The 24601-nt window shown below is 45.3% G+C and overlaps 1 protein-coding gene across 2 annotated transcripts in view; it reads right to left on the reverse strand.

Annotated features, from left to right (window-relative positions):
- FER1L5 (fer-1 like family member 5) overlaps positions 1-24601 on the reverse strand; it is a 374601-nt gene that overhangs the window by 20891 nt on the left and 329109 nt on the right. For both annotated transcript variants that reach the window (XM_081869992.1, XM_081869993.1), the window contains 18 exons: positions 22959-23059; positions 22029-22218; positions 20752-20907; positions 18287-18418; positions 17346-17509; positions 15232-15346; positions 13929-14031; positions 13652-13815; positions 12118-12291; positions 11154-11298; positions 8691-8768; positions 7670-7851; positions 5839-6000; positions 4590-4688; positions 4081-4242; positions 3011-3176; positions 1707-1732; positions 485-544 (listed from right to left, as the gene is read on the reverse strand). In XM_081869992.1, the coding sequence (XP_081726118.1) occupies positions 485-544; positions 1707-1732; positions 3011-3176; positions 4081-4242; positions 4590-4688; positions 5839-6000; positions 7670-7851; positions 8691-8768; positions 11154-11298; positions 12118-12291; positions 13652-13815; positions 13929-14031; positions 15232-15346; positions 17346-17509; positions 18287-18418; positions 20752-20907; positions 22029-22218; positions 22959-23059 (2379 nt within the window). The remainder of the gene's footprint in view (positions 1-484; positions 545-1706; positions 1733-3010; positions 3177-4080; positions 4243-4589; positions 4689-5838; positions 6001-7669; positions 7852-8690; positions 8769-11153; positions 11299-12117; positions 12292-13651; positions 13816-13928; positions 14032-15231; positions 15347-17345; positions 17510-18286; positions 18419-20751; positions 20908-22028; positions 22219-22958; positions 23060-24601) is intronic.

Below are 24601 nucleotides of genomic sequence, written 5' to 3' on the forward strand. Positions count from 1 at the left end.
GATGCTCCCTCAGCTACTGTTTCTAGAAGACTACACAGTTTTTTACTAAAATTGGAAGAAGTCAGAGGGGTGGAGCTTGTGGGTTTTATGAAGGATCCTTCACCAGTCTTTGTTTTGATTACCCCCCTCCCTAATCAACAAGAAATCAAGCAGGGAAGTGCCTTGGGAGCCTCCAGATCTGTACGGATGCAGCACCCGCGATCAAGAAGTAGTAGAAGAAGAGTTTGGATTTGATATTCCGCTTTATCACTACCCGAAGAAGTCTCAAAGTGGCTAACATTCTCCTTTCCCTTCCTCCCCTACAACAAACACTCTGTGAGGTGAGTGGGGCTGAGAGACTTCAGAGAAGTGTGACTGGCCCAAGGTCACCCAGCAGCTGCATGTGGAGGAGCAGGGAAGCGAACCCGGTTCCCCAGATTACGAATCTACCACTCTTAACCACTACACCACACTGGCCCTTAGCTTTGATGGCATCATGACTTACCTTCTCTTCTTTCCTAAAGGGCCTTTTCCAGAACCAGGCCTTGTAGGCTTTGCCCAGCTCCTGCAAGAAGCAGCAGAATAACTCTCACAAGCCCAACAGCCATCCGACCGTTCCTCCTTCCAGGGAACCCCATAGTTTCTCTCTTCCCTGGGAGGCTGGGCTTTTTTGGCTACCACTACTTACATGGCAGCATCTGTGCCATAGGCTGTGGCCTGAAAAGTGGCTAAACCTATGGAAGTGAAATGCAAAACCAAAAGACAGAAGCCTTAAAAAGAGAGAAAAAGGGAAAGGAAGGTAAGGAAAAACTGTAAGTTTGGCAATAGCTTCACCTGCTTGGATGAAGGACCTAGAAAGAATATGCTCCATTCCACCTGCTATGGTGGCTGAATGAGAACTGAGCAGGAAGGTGTAGGATCTATGCTTTGGGGCATGCACACAACACAAATGTGTAGGCTACTCCACAGAGCTTCCGAGCCAGCACAATCCTTGGGGGTTTGCAGTCCACCACTCCCTGTCCTCAAACATCTGCTGCCTAAGGTGGGTGTCTCACTCTGTCTAATGGTAGGTCCAGCCCTGAATGAAGAAGACCTGAGCTTCCCTGGATGAGGCTTTCCCTTCTGCTACCAATCCATTGTAGAGGCATGTGCGGTGTGCTGTTGGAGGATCACTCGTAGTTGACACAACCCCAGCCAGCATCCCATGTGAACATGCTTGCAAAATTCATGCAACTAAGAATACTTTCAGAATCTCAGAGATACCAAAATACACTGACATAGAACATGGGAAGTTCGGGCTCACCCATACTTACCTTCCACCCCACACTTTCTAGGCACAAGTTTGTGCTTTAATAAATTGCAGTGTCCAAGCACTTTTTTGGCCCACTGCTTTCCTCAGGAAAACCTGCTCTTTAACACAAACAACAATTTGGATGGTTGTTTGCTCCAATTCAGCAGTAAAGAGCATGTTTCCGGGGGGAAGGCACTGGGGAAACACACACACACACACACACACACACACACACACACACACACCTGTGCCTAGAAACATGGCTCAAAAGGAAGTATCAATTACCCCTTGGAAACCCACCACCGTAGGAGGAGACCAGGGCTCTTAAAGGTTCATTCTTTCCATTGGCCTGTGGAGAGCCTGATAAATGTAGACCTTCTTCAAGGAAGGAAGGAACTGAATCAGTGGCAAGACAATGAGATGCAGCAACACTTACCTTCTTTCTCTTTGTCTTGGCAATGGCTGTTTGGAGAAGGGGAAAATTGAGAAGACGTGGAATTAATAATAGCAAACTTCAGGAACAAAATCCGCCACCTTGCTTGCAAATGCTTTTAGGAGGTGGAGAGCCATTCGTTTAGTATAGCTTGCTCGCCCTTTGGAAAGCTCAGAGAGGCTTACATGAGGCTCCCTGGTTCTCTCAGGCAGGGATCAATGCTGCTGAACTGAAACTCCCATAATCCCTGGACATTGTCCATGCTTGCTGTGGCTGATGGGAGATGTAGTTCAGCAACCATCTGGAGGGCTACAGGTTCCTCACACCTGTGTTACAGCAACAACCGGTGTTCACAGACCATGCAGCTGGCATGCAAGGTCAGGTAACCCACATCAAAGATGTGGAAGCAACCCATAAGGCACTTCAGACCCAGCCTTCCCAGGAGTTACTTGGGCAGTGGCGCAGCAGGAGTAGCCTCCTGGAAGTGGCATCGCTGCCGCTTACTGGGAAGGACAAGGTGGCAGTGAGGTCAGGGTTGTGCAGGTACACTGGCAGAGCTGGCAGAGCCAATTCGGTGCTTTGGCACAAACCAAACCTTGCTAAGCGCCAGTGGCACTGCTACTATGGGCTATTGCTGTGGCTCTGCTCCACTGGGCAAGGCACTCCTGTTCCCCGGAGCTGACAAAGACATACATGAGGCTACCCTCTTTCTGCCCTTGCAGTGGCCTTGAGAGTGTGTGGCTGGCACGGAGACCTATATTTCCTGTGCTGCATCTAAAAGCAACTGGTGGAAGGAGGAGGAGACGTTTGCAGGGACAAAGTGACAGGTGGGAAAGGGTTAAGCACACCCTGCAGCTCCTCTGCAGTCTCTCCCCCCAATTGCCACTTTGCAGCTGTTTGGAGGCAACTGGGGTGTCCAGCACCATGTTTGCAGCCACGAATATAGCTCTGTTCAGCCCTAAGAATAAACTCTTGCAATGGAACTCAGCAGCACTTAAGTTTGTTTTTGGTTGTTAGTTTGTTTGTTAATGTGGCTAATATTGTAGATTATGAATGCTGTAGTGCTTTGTGAATCTTATAACATGACCTGTGTTGTGGCTGTGCTGTTTAGCTTATTTTTTGTTGTTGTTTCGTTAATAGTGTTTTATAGTAGGTGCTTGTTTTACTGATTATTTGTTAATTATTCTATAATGGTGGTGTTCTATCATGTTATTGTCATTGTTTTTTTGTGAGCCACTTTGTGACTCATGTGAGTGAAAAGCAGCACAGAAAATGAACTGAACTCACTCCTGTAAGGTGGAGCCTACCTCTGACAGGGAGATTATGGGCCTTCCTTTCTTCCCAGGGGTCACAGTAGTACTGGCTCATGGATCTCACAGTCGCTTGGCCCACCACAGGCTTAAATCCAAACTCTCTGTGGTCTATCACCTTTAGTTCGATAGGAAGCGCATAATCTTCATCCACGGGCAGGTACTAAGAGAGATCAGGAGGGGCTGCATGAGGTTCTTCCAGGAGAGGAACGCCTGGGGGATCCATTTGAGGGATGATGAGACAAAGACAGCTGTGCACATACTGTCATGCTGTCCAAGTGAGGAGATTACACCTCTAAGGTTTCAGTATAGCTAGTAACTAAAAAAGATGCCTATTTAAATGAGCATGCCTGGCCTAAAGATGCTTGCTTAGATAAGCATTTGTGGCTCTTGATGACACACGCTACCAGTTTGGCTCGAGGCAGGGCTGGCCCAAGACATTTTGTCACCTGAGGCAAGCCACAAAATGGCATCCCCTCTCTTCCCACGAGGGAAGAAAGGGTGAGAGAAGATCTACATCTGGAACAAGGGTGGGAGGAGACCAGCAGTGCCTCCTGTTCACTAAGATCGCCATATGGGACAGCTGAATATTCCTGCATTGCAGGGGGCTTGGCTAGATGATCCCATGGGTCCCTTCCAACTCTACAGTTCTATAATATTCTAAGAAGCTACTGTGGAGGTGGCATAGGGGGTCTGCTGAGGAGACAGCAGATCCAGCCCCCAAGGACCACGCTGCAACTGTTGGTAGCACCATGGGGGCAGCAGTGGGCAATGCATTCCTTGGAGGCCAGATTTGCTGCCCCTGTGAATCCTGCTGCTTGAGGCGGTCGCCTCACCTTGCCTCATGGGTGGGCCAGCCCTGCATAGAGGCTGGAGGGAAAGTATAGCTAGTAAAGGAGACATGAGGCAAAAGGTCACAGTGAAAATGTGGATTGCAAAATCTGATTAGCAAACTCTAAAATGGTGGAGATAATGATGATGATTATTGGAGGAGAGGTTAGTTTCATCTCAAGTCTTAAGATTTGCCCTTGGAAACTGTCTCTGCCATATGCTAGGGGCCCACTCACCACTTTCATGAGATAGATATTGATTGGAAAATTGGAGTGCTCTTGGAGATTCCTGATGACTGGCGTCTGAAGCGTTTCTCCTCCACACTCTATGATGAGACTCGGATTGCTGATGGCCAGCAGATTGTAGGTCTTCATGTCCCGCAGGCCCCAAGCCAGGATCTGTGGGAAGATCATGATAAATATTTATAAAAGCAACAGCTCAGCAGAAAGTGGGGCCACAGGGCCTGAGGCTCTGCTTTCTGGGTTGGCTGCAGGGTTGGACCAATCCATCCATTTTACTTCCCCTGAACCTTTGAAGAATTAAATGATAATTGTGGAGTTTACACCCCCCCGTGCAATCTTTTAAATTCATGATGCTTTATTTCCCCCTCCCCCCCCCCCATGCATGCTGTAAGCCACCCAGAGTGGCTAGGGAAACCCAGCCAGATGGGCAGGGTAATAATAATAATAATAATAATAATAATAATAATAATAATAATAATATCATCTTGTGGCTTTACACTCACCTCAATGGCCATCAGCCTTAAGATTGGCCGGATTCCTTTAGGGATTATGTATGTCCCATCCTTCCATGCAGGCGGTGGAAGCTTTCCTAAGGATCCATCCTGTAGAGAGGATGAAGATCTCTGCTGAACAGAGATCTATTTTTCTTTTTTTAGCCAGTGATGAATGACATTTTCTCCTCAGTCTTTAGCTGGAGGATAACTATTGGCTTTATGAGCCCCGGAGAGCAAATCTGGAGAGTAGAAATCTAGAGAGTAGGGTGTAGTAGACAAATTTCTTTTGCCCTGCTGAGACGTGCTGGAGCTTTGAAATGCTTGGTTGCAGAAGGCTTTTGAAATGATGCTGGGGCAGCAGGTTGCTCCTTCGAACCTCCCAGATGTTTTGAATTACAACTCCCATCATCCCCAGGGAACGTGGCTGTGAGGAGTAGAACTGATGGGAGCTGTAGTCCAAAATATCTGGAGGGCACCAGGGATAGTGAAGCCTGCTTTAGAGCCTCTGGGAAACTCAAAGAAAATTGTTGCTTGCGACTGCATGACTCTTTTATCCAGTTTTCTAAAGGAGTTGTAGCTTAATTTGGGTTTATTCCGGTGTACCTAAATGTCAGGAGTGAGCCAGCAGTAAATCACACCGTTGAAGCTGGAGTGAACTTTCTGTTAGCAAGAACAGAGTCTGCACAGTTTGGAGGAATGCCAGGCCCAATGAGCACAGCAGCTCATGTCTGGTAGGTCTTGCCTCCTGGATCAGTTGCCAAGCCTGAAAGTCTCTGCCTCACCACAGCCATCTAAGTTCCCTCCTCTCCAGTACCTTTCTCAAGCAGTTGGAGACTGTGTCTGCATGAAGTCAACCTCTCCCCCACCCTTTTCATGCTTCTTGTGTTCCTGGGAGACCACAGGAGAGGGGAGCTTGTTGGAGCAGGAAGGGGGGGGGCTCCTGTCACTTTGCCTGACTCATCTCTGCCTCTTGGACTCCCTCACCCCACTTTCCTGCTTCAGCTTATGACTCTGATTCTGGACTCTGCTACAGACTCTCCCAGCTCACCGAGACCTGTTACCTCTCCAGCTTCTGACACCACTTTCCAGGCTTCTCCCACTTCTCCCAGTGACCACTCACTGTTGTCCCACCACCACTGCCCAGACTCTGTGCCTTCTTCCCTTGAGAGTTCTCCTGCTAGTTCCACCATTCCTCTGCATCACACCAGTCCATGATACTAACGCATAACCTGCCATAAGGCATAATTTAATTTGTTACCTTCTTGTCCAACAGAAGCTCAAAAGCAGCCAGGAGCTGTCCGGAATCCTCCTGTTCTTTGATTATTGTATACTTCTGGAGGCGGGGTAGTCTTCGTGAGCTGAGATCCAGGTGCACACTTGGGATGCACAAGCTCCTTCCCATGAAATAATGGGAGTGGCCCTGAAAGAGACACAGAACAAGGGGTGAAGGTTTTCCCGGCTAGGTGTGCAAGAGGAGTGGTTAAAAGCCAATAGTAGATTTGGCTGTCTGTATGTGGGCAATAGTGTAGGGTCAGAAAGCAAACAGACAGGAAATGTTGGACATGCTGAAGACTGTACTTGGTGTTATAATCTAGTTGTTCCCTTATGTGGAAATTACAGTCTGAAGCAGCTGGAGGGCACCAGGATGGGGAAGGCCAAGTTTAAAAGAGACTAGGGGTGGGCGAATCCATCAATTTCCGTTTCTCTCTTTTCTGATCTTACATTCAGTTCTCCCCATTTCCACATTAGTTTGTGATTTTTTTATTTTCAAAAAAGTTCTCATGAAAATTCATATGCATCTCAGTGCAAATTTCTCCTAACTGTATACATTTTTGCCTAACACTTACATTTCTGCAAAGCAGTGTTTCCTAATATAATGCATTTTTCTATGTTATTTTCACATATCTTTTTATGAACACTTTACTCAAACATATGCATTTTTGTACATATTACATGGAGGGAGAACTACATTGCAAAATTCAAAGAAGTGTGAATTCTGAAGGGTGTGTGTGTTTCTGTTTGTGTGTTGTTGAGAAGTGCTGCGAATTAGGTAGATTTGCCTTTAAATGTGAACCAAATCAAATTTCTTCTCCGTCCTTACCAGAGAACAATCTCCATTTTGAACTGGACTTATGGATATTTGTAACATTTAAGGATTGCTTGCCTTATTTTCAGCAGTATAGCTCTTGAATTCTGGCAAGTATTTTGATATGAGTAAACATTGTCTTTTTCTTGTTTACTCAGTAGTCTGAGAGTGATTTCTTTGTTAAGAGGGAAACATAAAAGAGGCAGAAGGTAATCCAAGTCTATCGAAAGCATCCTTGGAAATCACAATTACTCTAGAAGGTTACACTGACCTGTGGCCCCCGGAGGGTGGACCAAGAATGAATTTGGCTCCTGGGCTGGAAAAAAATTAGTCACCCCAAACTAAAGAAAGTATTTGTTGACATATGTTGCATGGAATTCACTCCATGAGATGTGGTGTTTTGTCACATTTGCAAGTTGACTAATTTATGGAGGAGGGGGGTCTTATCAGGGACCATTACAAATGATAGCCAAATGGAACCTCCACATTCAGAGGTAGTCTACCTCTTAATATCAGATACTGGGGATAAATGAAAGAGGAGGGCTGTTGCCTTCCTGTCCTGCTTGTGGACTTCCTAGAGATAGATTAACTGGGAAACAGGATGCCTGAATAGGTGGGTCTTTGGTTTGATATAGCAGGGCTCTTGAGTTGTTACTCAAGATAAAAGGCTGGAGGGAAAGCACCCGGGAATGCCTTCTGGACTGCCCACGGTGCTGTTATCACAGGTTAATAATGCCAGAAAAGAGAAGCCTGAATTTCAGTTGCCCTTTTGCTTGCCACCTTTTTCTGTTGACTTCATGGGCCTGTGAAAAGAACCTCATGCCTATCTCAGGGTTAGGTCCTCGGCTTTGCATGCAGAAGGTCCCAGGTTCAATCCCTGGCATCTCCAGGTGGGGCTGGGAAAGACTGTGTTGGAAAGCCGCTGCCAGTCAGCATACAGATAATATCATGCTAGACGGGCCAATGGTCTGGCTCAGCGTAGGGAAACTTCCTATGCACATACACTTGCGTCAAAGTCGAAGACCTCCAAGGCCACCACAGGTGGCTCTTGCTCAGTTGCTCGAGGGTCTCCATAGATCAAGATGTTTTCAAAGATAAGGGTCTGGTCCCAGCAGGGGTGCAGCGTGCCAGAGATGGTCTGGGTATGTTGGCTCATGTGAAGGAAGGAAACGTGGGCCAAAGGATCTAGCAGAGAGGAAATAACAGGAGATGGAGGAATTACTGATACAGAGTCAAATATCACCTACATGTTTTCCAAGATAACACTACGCTGTAAGCTTAAAATGGATGAATAGCCATTCACACCCCCCCCTCTTTCTTGGGAATTCTGGGAACTCTAGTTTTAAGGTGGGTGAGTCTAGGGATCTCCAACAGAGAATTCTCAACATCTGCACTCCCAACCCACCATTGGATTGGCCCAGCTGTACTGTGCTGTAAGCATCAACTCTTTCCCCCAGGCCACTTTCCTGCTCTAAATCCCCCCCTGCAAAAGCAGCTGTTAAAGCAAATGGGGAGGGAGAGAAGAGAGGAATGATCTACAGATAGCTGTACTTTTTCCTAAGTGGAGCTAAAAGCAACATTGGGAGGGTGTGTGTGGGGGGGATGTTAGATGGGGAAATGGCTTTTAAAAAAACAGCACTGTTGCCCTGATCCAGTCTGAGCATGATTTGAGGATAAGAAGACAAAGATGAAGATGATGAAGAAGAAGAGGGCAGGAGATCCAATACTGGATCTCTTGCAACACAGCTTTTTTGCCCTGACCTGAGCTCCAGAAAAATAATAATTACCTTGGGAGGGGACACCAAGATTCTGCCCCTCCTAAATTCAAAGCGTAACACAGGCATTTGAGTGCATCTGGGGAAATGGCCTCTTGTGAGGAAAGAGATGAGGACAGGGAGGAGTGAATGATAGAGGGCATGGGAGGGCAGAGGACTTGGAATCATAGAATGTTAGAGTAGCAAGGGACCCCAGGGGTTATCTAGTCCAACCCCTGCAATGCAATTACTTGTTTCCATTGCACCTACCTGCAGAACTCTTAGCACTAGTTCCAACTAGGTCTCTTGCCTGGTAGATGTAGCAGCGCAACTGGAAATAGACAGGATCTGAAAGGAGGAAGGAAGAAAAAAGAACTGCGCTTTCCTTTTAGTTTGGCTACAATATACCACCCAGACTTGCAAACAGGGATGTAGGAAGGCAAAGTTTTTCCATTTCACTCTGTATTCATAAGCAAGCCGCTGTTCATCTTCCACCAAAAACCTCGCTGTCTGTTGTGGTGAGCTTATGTAATTGATTGAATAAATGGCACAAGTTATGTTGTCATTACGTTATTCCACCCCATTCATTTCAATGCAAAGGAAATGCATTGCAAATGGTGGAGTGGGGAGCACCGTTCCAGACATGGGATGAATTTGCAAACACCAGCAATTTCTGCTCCTGCTTTTGTTTTTGTCCGAATTCTCTGCAAACTCCCTACTTGCTCTGTTAGAGAGTCTCCTTGTCCACAATATCATTCCATCTCAGGGGATGAGTTATGCCCCAGAATGCTTGGGAGAACCCCAAGGTTTACAGAAATAGAAAAGAATCTTTCAAAATACAACCCCCCCCCCCATGGATGCGTCTGCCTCAATACAGCCCAATAAGTGCTGAGCATGCTCAGTGGCTGTGGAATGCTGAGTGACCACTGAAAACAAAAAACAGAACAGGGAGAAAATATCCAAAAAGTGGCACAAACAAGGACACTCTAGGCATTTTGATCCATCAGAAGATCAGCTTTCAATTCATATCAATGTAACTTGCATAGATTTTAGATACATCAAAATTGGTTTAGCAAACTGGTTTTGCATTTGCTCTTGGCAGGCACAGAACAGCCAAGTGTCACAGCTGGAGGTGATCCAGCGGTTCGGCCAAGTCCTGGAGAAAGGGGAGAACATCTGGGAGGGGTAACAGCAGGGGCAGACTTTGGCCTTTCATATTTCAGCAGTGCCCTATGTGAGCCCAAAGTTCAGCACTGCCCTCCTCTCACCCTCCGTTCTGCTCAATTCACTATGTTGTACTTGCGAGCCCCGTGTCACCCTCTAGGCTCAGCGCCTAGTGTGGTAGAACCAGATGCGCTGCTTTAAATCTGTCTCTGGATAACAGTCCTTTGTCTTGGATACCCCTAAAGCCCAAGCCTGGCTCATCATTTTACAGTTCCTAAATTCATGTTTTATTATTTTTTTTACTTACTTTTATATTCCACCTTTCCTCCAAGGAGTTCAAGGTGGCATACATAGAAACCATGGCACGTATTCTATAGATTTATGACTGCTCCATGTAAGCTTTGAATGCACTATTTGCCAAAGAATTAATTAGCACATTTGGGAAAATTTCTGGAGTTCAGGAATCAATGTGGGGTCAATCAGGGCTACCAGTGGTTTCTTTTCTGTCACTTTTCTTTCCACTTGATTCTGTTTCTTGACCACTGTATCTGTCACGGAATCTGATATTTACTTGTTATTATTATTATTTTTTAAAAATAATTTTTATTAACCGGCCAATCAAATCAAATTAAATCACATCACATAAATTCCGAATTACAAAGCCGCATTTTAAGTTTTGTTGGGGGGACCCATATTTCAAGATCCGAAGGGGGATTCTGATCATCTTCTTGCTACTGCGTTAATGTCCAAATCAGTCCAAATCAATCCAAACAGAGTTCATAATTCTATCCAGTCTTATCTTGCTGTTTCCACATCACATCTTGTTCATATATTTTCTTTTTTCTTTATGATCTCTTCTGATAGTCTCCTTAAGCCGATAAACACCAATAATAATCCTGTGTGAATTTTTCCGTTCTTCCAATCCTCAAATCGAGATGGTTTCCATATATCATCGCCTTCATAGATAACATCGCTCTTTCCATCATTAATTTCGCAAAACTGTCGCTCTTAAGTCCCACTGAGGAGTTTCACCCACAATATAAAAACAGCTCTATTTCTCTATTTCTCCTCTCAGACTTAAGTCCTCCGACAGAACTTCCCAATATGGCGACGACATTTTTAACTGCGTCATTCCAAAGCTCTTATACATTCCACGCTCTTCTTAAAACATGCTTTGGTTCGAAAGTTTATCTCCACACAGCCTTATATTTACTTGTTATTTTATGTGCAGTAGGACAGCCTTCTTTTTCCATGTGCTCTTATTTGGACAAACTGTTGGAGAAAAGCATATGCATTTCCTTCTCTTGAGTTTGTAGTTAATGCATGAATTGCTTTAAACTACAAGAGGGCACTTTGTGTGCCAACAGTGTTTGTAAGCCTCTATGTCTAATTTAACTCCAACCCTAAAAGATGTTTGTTCTTCTCTCCATAAAATATGTCTGCTGTTTCTCTCTTATATCCACTCATCAAGTAAATAGTTCCTGCATGAATAAAGCCTTCGAACTCCAGAAACTGTAAGTCATTCTCATTCACCCAAGCTGCTAAGGCCTGTTAACACAGACTACTCACTCTTGAACATGCAGAAGATAAGTGGGGTGTTCTTCTTCAGGAGGGTTTGAGAGGGAGCTTTTTCTGGCTCTTTCTCATCTTTCTTTTCTTCTTTCTTTCCTATTTCAATTTTCTTATTTTTCCATTGGCTTTCAATTTCCACACCCTGAAAAGAGATGACATAATTTTTTTTAATAAAAAAAAATGCCATAAGTGTACACTTTAAAAAAACCCTGTTACCCATACAAATCATGCAAATAAAGCACAGGAGCACAATTTCTTTTATTTTGCATTTTTAAACATTGCCTTTTAGCTATTTTGCCAAATTTATTCCAGTTTTGCTAGTCATGGTATGTGTGTGGGGGGGGGGAGGAGAACCCTGAAACCCCACCCCCTGATGACGGGAAAACTAGTTTACCTTCGTGTGTGTGTGTGTGTGTGTGCTTGTTGAGAAATGGTGGCCACACAAAAAGCAGTAGAGAATATTCAGAAAAAAATGCAAATCTTTTTCTACAAGGGTGGAAAAAGAAGAAATTCAGAAACACTTCTAGACATTTCAGCTTAACTCTGCTTGAGTCACACTGTGACTTATCCCAAGACTTCTCTGTTGAATTTTACTGAAATCAATGGAAGCTTCTGTCATGAATGAACTGAGGATAGAATTGGTGATGCTGCTATTGAACCAGTTCTGTCTCTCTCCAGCAGTCAAGATTCAATTTAGGGCTCACCTGTGGAATTGGAACAAATGTCAATCCATGGAAAACCCGTTTGACATTTGGTCCGATTCAGCTATAAATAGCATGTTTCCCTGGCGAAAGCGGTAGGACAAAAGAACCCCTGCTCAGACCCTTGCCAACACATCATGAACCTGTGCCTAGAAATTACTTGGACGAGTCCTTTGAAAGCCAAAATAGGGCACAGGTGTCCTCTGAATCACTTGCCAGCTGTGCCACAGCTGAGGCAGAAGGCACCTGCCTTTTCTTACCAGTGAACCCTCCAAGAGAAAAATGGAGGCCACACCGCTGGGCGACATCGGGATGAGCTTCCTGTGCCAGCATCGCCGGCGAAAGATGTCGCTGGGATGCCGCTGCAGATGGAACCTCCAGCCATGGAGTGGGGCATATTCCCAAGTCTCTTCTTTCAGCCTTAACTCGGAGTGCTGCAGGAAATAGATGGAAAGAGAGGCTTGAAGTGAGCTGGAGAAAAGATAGTGATTAGGTCACCACATATGATCCTGGTATCAAGGCCATTTGAGACCCCCTGGATGGACTTGAAGGTTTTATGGGGGTTCACTTCAATGCTGATCATTAACAGTAACAATGAAGATTGTGATTTGATTTGGGGCCCCAGTTTAGACAGCCATGTGTGTTACTACAATTTTGACGCACACAATGTTACATTGCATTTCATTGTCATTGCGATATATTTTGAGGCTTCATGTATGTTTTGTTTTTGTGGTTCTTAGTTGTTTTACTTAACTACACTGTTACTTCATATGTGGGAATTATTAAGGCCACATGATCTAAGTTTGGAGCATCCAGCTTAGACCTCCTTACTGGTAGGTATCAGGAATGTGGCCGCCCCCCCCCCAGCACACCCAGAGAGTCAGCCTCGGAAGATGAGCTGAGTGAGGAAGAGGTTAACTCTGTAGCTGAGAGTTGTCTGTCATTTCCAGGGAAGGAGCGTTTAGTTCCCAGGAGGAAGAGGAGGAGGACTTGGATCCTGACCAAGACATTGCCAGGCAACCATCAAATAAGACTTCCTCTCAGGCTGGATCTTCGGAGGGGGATTGCATTCAAACCAAGAGTCCAAGAACTTGTAGGTTAGAAAATGTAGGTTAGAGAATGAAGGAGGGGGAAGAGAAGGAAGGCGGGATTTTGGTGTTCCTCCTGTTGGAGAGGGCAGGACGATGACTCGGACTGGAGCAACTAATGAGATCATGGCTGTCTGTCCTGCTCTGAATGTGTTTCTTTCTTTCTTTTTAATAAACTTCTAACAAACAGGAGAGTCTTCGCTGCTTTATCAGGCTGCTCCCCTGCAGAGGTCCCTATTGTAGGGTTAACATGGAGGAGGAAGAGCGATAACAAATAGTTTGGTAACCCTTCCTAGCAGGGCAGCGTACTCTATGGTCTTAATCCCTTCATGGATTAATTTTGTTGGTTATATGAGGCTGGACAGCAAGCACCCTCCCTTTTTACTAGCAGGCACCTCTTGAATGCCTTTTTATGTCCCTTATCTCTGTGCCAGTAATTTTAATAATCATTTTGTACCCTTTCCGTGAAGTATTATACTTTATTGTTTTTATTGTTTTGTGGGCCGTGTCTAAGCTGCACTACCAGCCTGCCTGAGTGTCCTGTCAGTTGGCACCCCCCCCCAGGGGGTGCCAATCCCTGTCCACCTGGTCCCCATAAAAGTCCTGGCCTCAAGAGTTTGCTCTGCATTTATGGCTGACTTTTAATCCCTGACATTCTCTGAACAAGCCCTTGGGCACAACAGCTGTGAGCACCACTGCCAGTTACCAGCCGAAGGAAGGCAGCCATTTTTCCTTCTTGGTTCTCGCTGGCCAGGTTCCGGCAGCGTTTCCTGAGCCAGCGCCGCCGGCGGTGGGTGTGGTAGGTCTTCTCGGCTGCATTCCAAGAACGGGGGAACTCAGCGGGTGGGAGAGCAACGCCATACTCCCAACCTAAGGGAGGAAATGTATTCTCATGAGGCTCCAGGCAATGACCCCAGAAGATATACAGTCATTGTTCTCAGGAGTGGCTCCAGGGCCAAGACAAACACAAATGGAAAACTTGCCAGCATCGTCCACAGCACGATTCTCCTCCACTTTCCAGTCTTCCACAAAGAGCCAGCCTTGGGGGCACAAAATCTCTTCCTTTGGAGGGGCAGGGGAACCACTCTAAAACAGAGAGGGCAGGGGGCAAAATGGGTGTCTAAGCAGCAATATTTAAAATGTGCAGGGCATTGCAAATCTTGGGGGCTCCAGTGCAGGAGAGGGTTTTGAGGTACTATTGAAAGCCAACCTTTTTAGGCTTGAGGGCATGTTAGAATATTCGAGTGAGTGCCATAGCACCCCTGACCTCACTGACCAGCTCTCTTCTTTCCCCTTGCTCAGTCCCTCCCTCAAGAGACAGAGTGAGAGTCAGTGTACACCTGCATGCACACACTTCACTTTCCCAAGGGATCTGGGTAAAAGTTGGTTAAGGCAGAATTAACCTGAGACTTTAAAAGCACATAAAGCTGAAAGAGAAACTTCCTAAGCATTTTTCAAGGGAGGAAAAGCTATTCATCTTCTCCATCTAATGGCTAAAGGGGCAGTGGTGGTGCTTGGAGGCTTTGGGGCACCAGGGGAAGACCACAAGGGTGCCATCGCGTTCCTGGGCACCACACTGTTGGTCCCTGAGTCTTTTTTCAGATTATTGACCCCCAGCCTCAGGAGGATATGGAATTTAGGAGAGATGGTGGTGTGTGTGTTCCTGTGGTACAGAGGGATCCTGCTCCGCAGTGTGGCAAGACTCACCCAGGGTGTAGGACAAGGTGAGGGTGATGCTGGACACAAGGCAGGGTTCCAGCTGTGCTCTGGGAAACACAAAGCTCTAGCAAGGGACAAGCTGAGCCCATTTGTAAAGGCAGCAGCAGGTGTAGTCTAATTGCTAGCACCATCTGCGCTGCAAGAGGCTGCCCTACTTAAAGGGGCCCACCTGTTCCTCGTAATCTCCTGCTGCGAAGGAGCCAAGGAGGACCCAGTCTTCTAGGGTCTTATACAATGAAGTTGGAGACATATCCTTGGGCTTGGGGGGTGGCACTGGCAGCAATGGTTCTGGAGCTGGCCCTGCATGGTCCCAGGAATGGGGTGCTATAGTATATGTGCCTTGCAGTCTCAAGGAATGTTCTGTGGGGGGTGGGGGGGTCTCCTTCTTCTTTCAGAAGTTTCCCCCCATTTTGGATATGGCAGGTTCTGACGGGGGGGGGGAATCTACGGGGAGAGCATCTTCCAAAGGTAAGTTTGAAAACCACTAGCATCTCCCAAGGATGTCCAAGCCTCAGAGGGTCTGCCCTCAGTCCCAGGCTGAAGCTGTCTGTCTCTCCCCTCACTCACAGCATTGCTATAGAGGACTGGGGCCGGTCTCCATCGACGCCCAGGTTGCCGGATCTGGTTCTCATACACTTCCTCTAGCACTTCGGTGTGGTTTGTCTCTTTGTCCAGCAAGAGCCTGGTCAGATGCAGAAGGGGCAAAGGTCTGGTATGTTTTTGGTATGGTGTGGTTTATTTACATACTGTTTAGGGACCCAAGGGCCCCAGCAGGGTGAACCACATGAATACATTGCAAAAGGAATAAACAAAGTTTGTATCTACGTAATCTGTGTAGACACATTCTATTTTAGAATCAATGGAGACCGAGTGCTTTTCCCCAGTATGTAGTCCATGCGTCACTGAGATCGGTTGCATATTCTTTGCCCTTGAAAAGTGATCCTTGAGAAACTGGTTTCATTCTGAAAATGAAAGCTAATTGCAGAATGATTCTCTTTTGCCCTGCTGTGGGCCTATTTGAAAACAGAAGTTGGTGGTCCTGGCTTTTGGGGTGGGTGTATCCATACCTACCCAAATAAAATTATTATCATTACTATTTATTAAATTTCTATACAGTGGTACCTCGGGTTACATATGCTTCAGGTTACATACGCTTCAGGTTACAGACTCCGCTAACCCAGAAATAGTGCTTCAGGTTAAGAACTTTGCTTCAGGATGAGAACAGAAATCGTGCTCCAGTGGTGCGGCAGCAGCAGGAGGCCCCATTAGCTAAAGTGGTGCTTCAGGTTAAGAACAGTTTCAGGTTAAGTATGGACCTCCGGAACGAATTAAGTACTTAACCCGAAGTACCACTGTACTGTCCTTCATCAAGCGGACACGGAGCAATGGTTCCAAACTACAAGAAAGAAGATTCCACCTAAACATTAGGAAGAACTTCCTGACAGTAAGAGCTGTTTGACAGTGGGATTTGCTGCCAAGGAGCGTGGTGGAGTCTCCTTCTTTGGAGGTCTTTAAGCAGAGGCTTGACAACCATATGTCAGGAGTGCTCTGATGGTGTTTCCTGCTTGGCAGGGGGTTGGACTCGATGGCCCTTGTGGTCTCTTCCAACTCTATGATTCTATGATCTGAAGATTACAGAGCAGTTTACAATCATAAGTTTCTCTGGAGAGAGGGTCAGAGCCATGTTTTGGAGCATGTTTGATTTCTGTTGGAATTCAGGATTGGGCCTATGGGAGAAGAAAGACCCTTTTGGAGTGGCAGTGCTCTGAACCCCTCCACAGTAGGCTCAGGTTGTTTATATGTGTAAATAAACCATATATATCACGAAGACACCACAGTCTCTGCTGTGCCTCATTTCCAAATGGAAACACAAACCCTGGGGAAGCACCTGGAACCCCTGGGATTTCACGCTGCTGTGGAGATTGGGGTGGTGCATAACCATATAAAAACAGAAAAATACATACCATAATAACAAACAAAATCAATAACCTCCCCTCACAGGCAGTTACTGTGTTTTATTAAGCATTGTGGATGGGTGTCCACCCATTATTACTTTCTTCTTCATTCACCTGGGGCATGTGCAGTGATAAAAAGGCCTGGATAACCCAACCCAAAGAAGGGGGCATCCAACAGCCCCCCCGCCCTTGTGGAGGGCAGGGTCCAGAATCACAATTTAGATTGAAAGCAGAATGCTGAGGACGAGCGTGAATGATTCCAGACCATGTGTCTGCAACCTTAGTCATCAGATGTTTCCTGCCCTTCCTCTCAAAGCAGCCCAGCGTGGCAAACATCTAAATGTTAAAACATCTCAGTTTAAAATAAAAAACAAAAGCGCATTTAAAGCATTTAAAAACAACTGAAAAAACATTTAAAAGCAACAGCATGCCCTCACAGTTGCTAATGTCAAGGTTGTCATGGCCAGTATCTATCAACCATCAAATGCCAGCGTTAACAGGAAGGTCTTTAAATTCCTCTTTTTAAACACCCTGTTTTAACATTCTGTCTCCCACTCCCCCATCTGATGGATTGTTGGTTACTGAGTTCCCCCTGCTTTGTTTTAGGCTGTCATTTGCACTTTAGATTCTACTGAAAGCTATTTTGACATTTTTTCTAAGAAAAGTGTGGCATTTAGAAAAGAAGAACCTTGTAAGTAATCTTGAAATTATTATGCGCACACTCACCTTCTCTGCGGCTCCACGACCCACTCGCCATCCCACTGCCATCCCACGGGCGGTTGGAACTTTTCTTTGGGAAGGCTGACCTTCCCAGTGACATCTGAAAAGGCGGGGTGCTGCATCAGGTCCCTGGTCCCCCATATTCCGTGGGTCTTCTTTTGATTTTCATACTGCAAGCATGAGAGTTAGAACCATGGTTATCTTCATCCCCCTCAGGGCAGCACGCATGGTGTCTATCAGCACAGCCAATTAAATGGCCCAAGCATAGTCCAGAGAGAGAGGTCTGGAGGAAGGGGGCCATTGCTCAGGGGTAGAGCATTTGCTTTGCATGCAGAAGGTCCTGGGTACAAGTCCCTGGTTTCTCCAGGTACGGCTGGGAAGGTCCCCAGTCTGAGACCATGGAAAGTCACTGCTACCCAGTGTAGGCACCCATGAGCCAGATGGTCCAAAAGTTTGACAGCTTCCTACAGTCTTAAAAACATGCTGGTGAGCAAACTGAACAAAAATACTCTATGAGAAAGGAGTCTAAGGAGAAAGCAACAGAGAGGTTATGTCTTTTTTACTTCAGGCTTTGTACATATCATGGAGGCATTCAACCAAACATACAGAAAAAATTCTCTCAGAATTACACAGCCAATCAAAGCACATGATGCCTCAGTGATGTCATGCCACCCTCTTTGCTTGTTAAGCAACACCTCCACCTGTTTCCCTCTTGGCTAGCTGACATTGACAAAATTAACCTTGAAATTACGAACGGAATGATCCTTATGACTGCATTTCCAACAGTGCCTCCCCCACTCCCATATGGCCCCCAGCATAAACCTGTGAGGAAAGGTTATGCTAGGAGATAGTAACTACCCCAAGGTCACTCGGTAAGCACTGTGGCTCAGTGAGGAATCAGGTTGAAACTGGACCCTTCCCATGCAGCTGCCTGGCTTGTCTCTCACCGTCTCAGCGTAGATAAGGATTCTCCCTTCACAACATTTCAAGAACTCTGCACTATCAGCCAGCTCTCCAAGCCACATTCGCACCCGCAGCACAACAGGAATGGGAGCCGCCTTCCCTTGGTTTTGTGCACTCTGTGGGATAGAAAGGAAAAGAGTTAGAAATTTGGTCAAATTTGAAGCTTTCCTTGTTGGGTTGAATTGCAGCTATAAAGATGAATGTATTGCCAAAAATGCTGTTTTTGTATCAAGCACTGCAAATTGTGGACAAGATGGACTGTTTCAAGAAGTGGCAGAGAGACATTTCTAGATTTGTCTGGCAGGGCAAAAAGCCCAGAATAAAATTTAAAATATTAACTGATGTAAAGAAAAGAGGCGGGTTTGCCCTGCCACACCTTAAGCTTTACTATGAATCAGCAGCATTCTGCTGGTTGAAAGACTGGCTGCTTCTTGAAAACACAGACATATTGGATTTAGAAGGTTTCAACAATGTTTTTGGGTGGCATGCATATTTGTGGTATGACAAGGTTAAAGCACATAAAGCATTTAAAAACCATATTGTCAGAAAGCATTGTTTAATGTCTGGATAAGATATAAAGACTTATTGGAGAATAAGACCCCAAGGTGGTTGTCACCAATGGAAGCAAAGGCTCTGAAAAGAACCAATATGGAGGCCAAATGGCCGAAATATTGGGAAATACTGGAACAAGAAGGAGACAAACTAAAATTGCAGAGTTTTGGGAAATTAAAAGATAAAGTGTGAGATTGGCTTCATTATTTCCAAATAAGAGAGGCCTACAATTTGGACAAAAAAAATGGTTTCCAGGTGGAAAAATCAAAATTGGAAACGGAACTATTAGAACCCAAAACTAAGATATTATCAACTTGCTGTTAAAATGGAATATGCAGGATGAAACGGTCAAATCAGCCATGATTAAATGGGCACAAGATATTGGTCATAATATTATGTTTGCGGATTGGGAACAGTTGTGGACCACCGGTATGAAATTTACGGCATGTAATGCCTTAAGAGACAATATTATGAAAATGATGTACAGATGGTACATGACCCCAGTCAAGCTTGCAAAAATTTATCATTTGCCCGATAATAAATGTTGGAAATGTAAGGAGATCGAAGGTACATTCTTTCACCTTTGGTGGACGTGCCCAAAGATCAAGGCTTTCTGGGAAATGATCTATAATGAAATGAAAAAGGTGTTTAAGTACACCTTCCTGAAGAAACCAGAGGTCTTTCTCTTGGGCATGGTCAGCCAATTGGTGCGAAAGGAGGATAGAACTTTTTTTATGTACGCCACAACAGCAGCAAGAATACTCATCGCAAAGTATTGGAAGACACAAGATCTACCCACCCTGGAAGAATGGCAGATGAAAGTAATGGACTATATGGAATTGGCGGAAATGACTGGCAGAATCCGAGACCTGGGAGAAGAGTTAGTGGAAGAGGACTGGAAGAAATTTAAAGACTATCTACAGAAATAGTGTAAAATTTATGAATGTTAAAATGATGTTGGATTAAAAATAAGTGGTATTAGTGACAAAGTTAGAAAGAGTATGCAAAAATGAACTTATGGATGAAAATTTTGGAGTTGAGTTATGTTAAGATACAAAGTTAAAGATGATAAATGGAAAGAGGATTTGATTATGTAAATGGGAATACAAAAAGGGGAGGTGTGAGGAGGTCAAGAGAATAAGGATATGAGCTTCAAAGTTAGAAAAAGAATAATGGATTTTTTCTATTTTTTTCTAATTTTTTGTTTTTTGTGTTCTGTGTACTTTTCTGTTTTGTGTTTTCTCTTTTTTCGTTGTATTTTGTTAAAATTTCAATAAATATTTATTAAAAAAAAAAAAGAAAGGAAAAGAGTTATGCATATGCATTCCTTCCACCATCATCAGGACTGCAGACATAACAGTGGACACAATGGCTAGATGAAGGTCTACCAGGCTTAGGTGATGCTTAGGTGGGCATCCAATAATGTGGAGCCATATGAAGAGTCCTTTTTGGCTGATGAAGCTGGTTCCTGTGACACAAGGGCAGTAATGTAAGGTGGAAAGAAAGCACAACAGGCAGGGCTAGAGGAGCACCAGCAGCTCCCTTGGGCAGACTTGGAGGGGAGGGCATGAGATGCTTGTGGGTACGGTGCCTCCTGGGTGACCCCAATAGCTTTAATTCCTATGGTTTTTGCTAAGAGAATTGGCAAACAAATGAGCCAAGCTTCATATATCTTTCTATTTGTTATTTTAATTTTATTTAAAGCATTTGTGCTCTGCTTTCCAGACAAAAAGGACTCCTAGAATGGCTATTGTAAGACCAGTAAAAACAAAACAATTCCAGCCTGCAAGCTTACAATCTAATAGACACAGCAGAAAAGAAAAAAGGAAAGAGGAGGGAAGAGGAAAACAAGCAAACAGAGACTCCATTTTCAATGTCAAAAAGTAGTTCTTTTTACCTGCAGGAAGATGGTCTGGGTTTTGCCACACATCCTGCCCCTGGCATGGGGGCCAGCTTTGGAGAACATGATTGTATGAGACCTGACCCGGGTGTGGGCCACCCGCTTGTCATCACACAGCATCCAGATCATGACATCCGGCATGCTGATCTGGGCCTAAGGGCAGCAAGGAGGACAGGGAGCCAGAGGTCACTTACTGTGGTCGTGTTTGTACTTATAACACTTAGGGTATGTCATATTAGCAGCCTCAAACACAGCACAGTTGTTTCCACCCTGAATGTTTTCAAGTCACATTTGCATGGTGTTGGTCACATCAGAGAGCATACCTTCCAACATTTCTCCAATGAAAGTAGGGACATCCTAAGGGAAAGTGGGACGTTCCAGGATCAAATCAGAAACTGGGATGGCTTCTCTAAATCAGGGACGTCCCTGGAAAATAGGGGCACTTGGAGGGTCTGAGAGAGTGAATGGGGATGTCTTCACCCAACAAGCATGACCTTTTGGCTCTTGCAACCCCCCTTTCCCCAAACTCCTATTAATGAATCTTTCATCTGTGTATGTGCTCTTCTCTGTGGATGCGCAATGACTGTCTCAAATGTACACACCATTCTTAAATTGGAGGTGAATGCAGCTTAAGTTTGCTAGTTGGATAGAAGCTGGTTTGAGGGGGGGAACACATTAGATAACAGCATTTGTCAAGAAACTGCAGGATCACCATGGATTGTGGCTAACGTCATGCAACTGTGTCTTTAACTAGCACTAGGAGTGCACGAGATGTGAAGAAGATGCTATAGCTGTTCCGCTGGCTACCAGTTGGTTTCCAGGCACAATTTTCAGTTATTACCAGTCCTTATTTTTATCTGTAAGCCGCCTTGAGCCCCTCAAGGAAAAAGTTGAAGTATAAATAAATATATCAACAACAACATTTTATACCATGCATATTCTGGGTTTTTTCTTCTTCTGTTGCTTTTGTAGCACTATAGTGCAAGAGTGCCCCTGCAGCCAGCAATAATGCAGAAACATTGGGGAAGCATCACATAACAACCAATAAACTGGAGTGATGTGTGGATGTTCCAGTATAAATCTACCACTAATGCACTATTATGGCATCCATTACAGGATGTGTGATACACACACAACACCCCAAGCCTTCCTTCTCCTTTAAGGCTCAGTGCAGAGCACCTTTGTCCAAGGAACATGGGAGACTATCCCAGAAGCATCTGAGAAAAACAGTCCTTGAGCTTCCATTCCTTACAAGAGTTGTCCCCAGGAGGTACCTCGGAAGTGACTGAAGCGATCCTGTTCAGCCAGACCTCTGCTTTGGCAATCAGTTTCTGCAGGGGCGTCTTCCAACTTGTCTTCTCTGCTGCCTTGCTGGTTTTCAGGAGGAGTTGGCTGCGCAGCTTCCTCAACTGCAGATCCAGCATGGTAGGGACTGTTGGGGCTTCCCAGCCAGGAAGAGGTCTCCTGAGCATGGAGGAAGTGGAAAAAGTTCAGTGCTCCGCGCGGGAAAAGAGGTGGACAAAAGCCGTTCATTGCAACTGTGGCTCTGGGGGCAGAACTGAAGGGAAGGTAAAGAAGGGACACTACAGTAGTGGCCAAAATTGTGGAAACGTTTAGGAAAAGTTATATATGAAATGCCCTTTATCATGGTTTTCTGTGTATAACATCTTTTATTTTGGCTATAACTTTTGATAGGATAAAAGTAATGCAACACAGCAGAATATATTGCAACAAATTAACTTTCTAATGATATACAAATTCATGGCATTATTCTAAAAAAGGTTTATGGTGTGAGTCATCATACCTCAGAAATACATATTTTCCAAAAAGTTCCCACAGTTTTGATCACTAGTATCTCTTTCTCCTGAGTACTGACAGGCTCCAGGTTTTGAGGGGACCTTCTCACCAACCACTCACTGCAAGCTAGGAGGTGATGGCAGGGGGTATAGTAAGAGAAGCCTGGAGCCAGTGGAGCAGCTGAGGGACTCACTTTAAACATTGGGAAATTTAAATGCACCCACGGAAGAAATAGGAGATTCAAGTGACTAGTGCCACTTTAAAGTCTCACACTCTCTATAAAAGCCTGGTTTGGGGAGGGGCCACCTTCTGCCTGGGTGTATGACCTCCCCTGCAGACCAGGAACACACCAGCTCTGCGGCCCAGTCCCCGGCCAGAACTTCCATGGCCTTCTTCCCATTGCTCACTTGCAGTCTTCCACCAGTTCTTTCTGGAGCATTTTCCAAACAGCACCCACAACTGGGTCTTTGGGAGAGCTGATGGCTTTAAGAATGTCCAGGTTCTTCTTCTGTTAGGGAAGGAAGCACATGGTGATAGCTGGGCAGCCCATAAGCCAAAACCAACAGCATATCATAGTATAAAGTATATTCTATGTGTCTTCTACAATAAATAATAATAATAATTATGTAAGCCATCTTACTAGGCGAATATGGGCCCTGAGAAGAAGGGCAGAGATGCATTACATTACAACAACAACAATACAAATAAAAGGATGTATCCAGTGCTATTTCTACTCATAGTAGACCCACTGAACTGAATGGACGTGACTAAGGTCCCATTCACACCATTCATTCAGAGCACAATGACACCACTTCAAACAGTCATGGCTCCCCCCCCCCCCCGCGAGTCCTGGGAGACAGAATGCAAGACTGTTGAGAATTGTTCAGAGAGCACCCCCTTTCCCTCTAAAAAGCTACAATCCTCAAAATGGTATAACAACCAACCCCTTTTTGCACGAGACTCTGGGAATCATAGGAGACCCCCAGTCCCATCCAAGCTATCAATTCTCAGCACCCTTCACAAACCATTCTTTGGGGGAAGTCATGAGCATTTAAAGTGGTATAATGGATCATTAAACATGTGGTGTGAATGTGGCCTAATTTAAGTTCCTTAATTCCAATGGGTCAACTCTGAGCAGTGCCTACTTGCATACAGCCCAGCAGTCATTGGCCTGTTTCAATGCTTTACCCTGGCTTTTCACACTGGAGGTGCATATTTTTAGAAACCACTGCATTTTTGTGGTTGTAAGTTGTTTTAAACTTCTTTAACACCATGTTTTGTTTAATGTTTTAACTCACCCTGGGACCTTAGGGTGAAAGAGGGTAAATAGTAGTTATAATAATGATTATAATAATATGGCCCAGAATCACACTATATCTGCTCTGCTTCTTCCTTACAAGATTGCCAGTTCTTCTTACTAGGTTATCGGCACCAGGATTTGACCACCTCTGTCCAGAACTCAGGAATCTCCTGCAGCTGAGCTCTGATAAGCACCCTATAAAACAACAGTGGGACTTCCTGCCCCCCCCCGGCATATGTACCCTTATCTGACGGGGCATGTGCAACCTGGGACTTCCTGCCCCCCCCGGCATATGTACCCTCATCTGACGGGGCATGTGCAACCTGGGACTTCCTGCCCCCCCCCCGGGCATATGTACCCTCATCTGACGGGGCATGTGCAACCTGCAGCTTCTTCTGCAGGGAAGCTGTCACTGCTCTTCCCTCTTCAAGCCCCTTCTGGCTCTAGGAGACAGCGGGAGGGGAGATGGCAGGGATTTGACTGCCTCGTCCCTCACCTGCACAGCCTCTTCCTCTGCCTCTGACACATCCTGCATGTCTTCCTCTGTCTCTGACCCTTCCTCCCCCCGGCTTCTGTCTCACAGGCAGTGCCAAATCCCATAAATTGCTGGCCCCCTCTTCTGGGTCAATTCCCTGGCCCCTTGCCTCCACCACAAACTGCTCAGAGCCCTACCAGTCCCTGGCATAGACTAGAAGACCCTCGATGTCACTCTCAACTCTATGCATCTATGATGCATGGAGATAAGGCAAA

Source organism: Podarcis erhardii (genome assembly GCF_964252035.2).
Source record: "Podarcis erhardii genome assembly, chromosome: 7".
NCBI classification, from domain to species: Eukaryota; Metazoa; Chordata; class Lepidosauria; order Squamata; family Lacertidae; genus Podarcis; species Podarcis erhardii.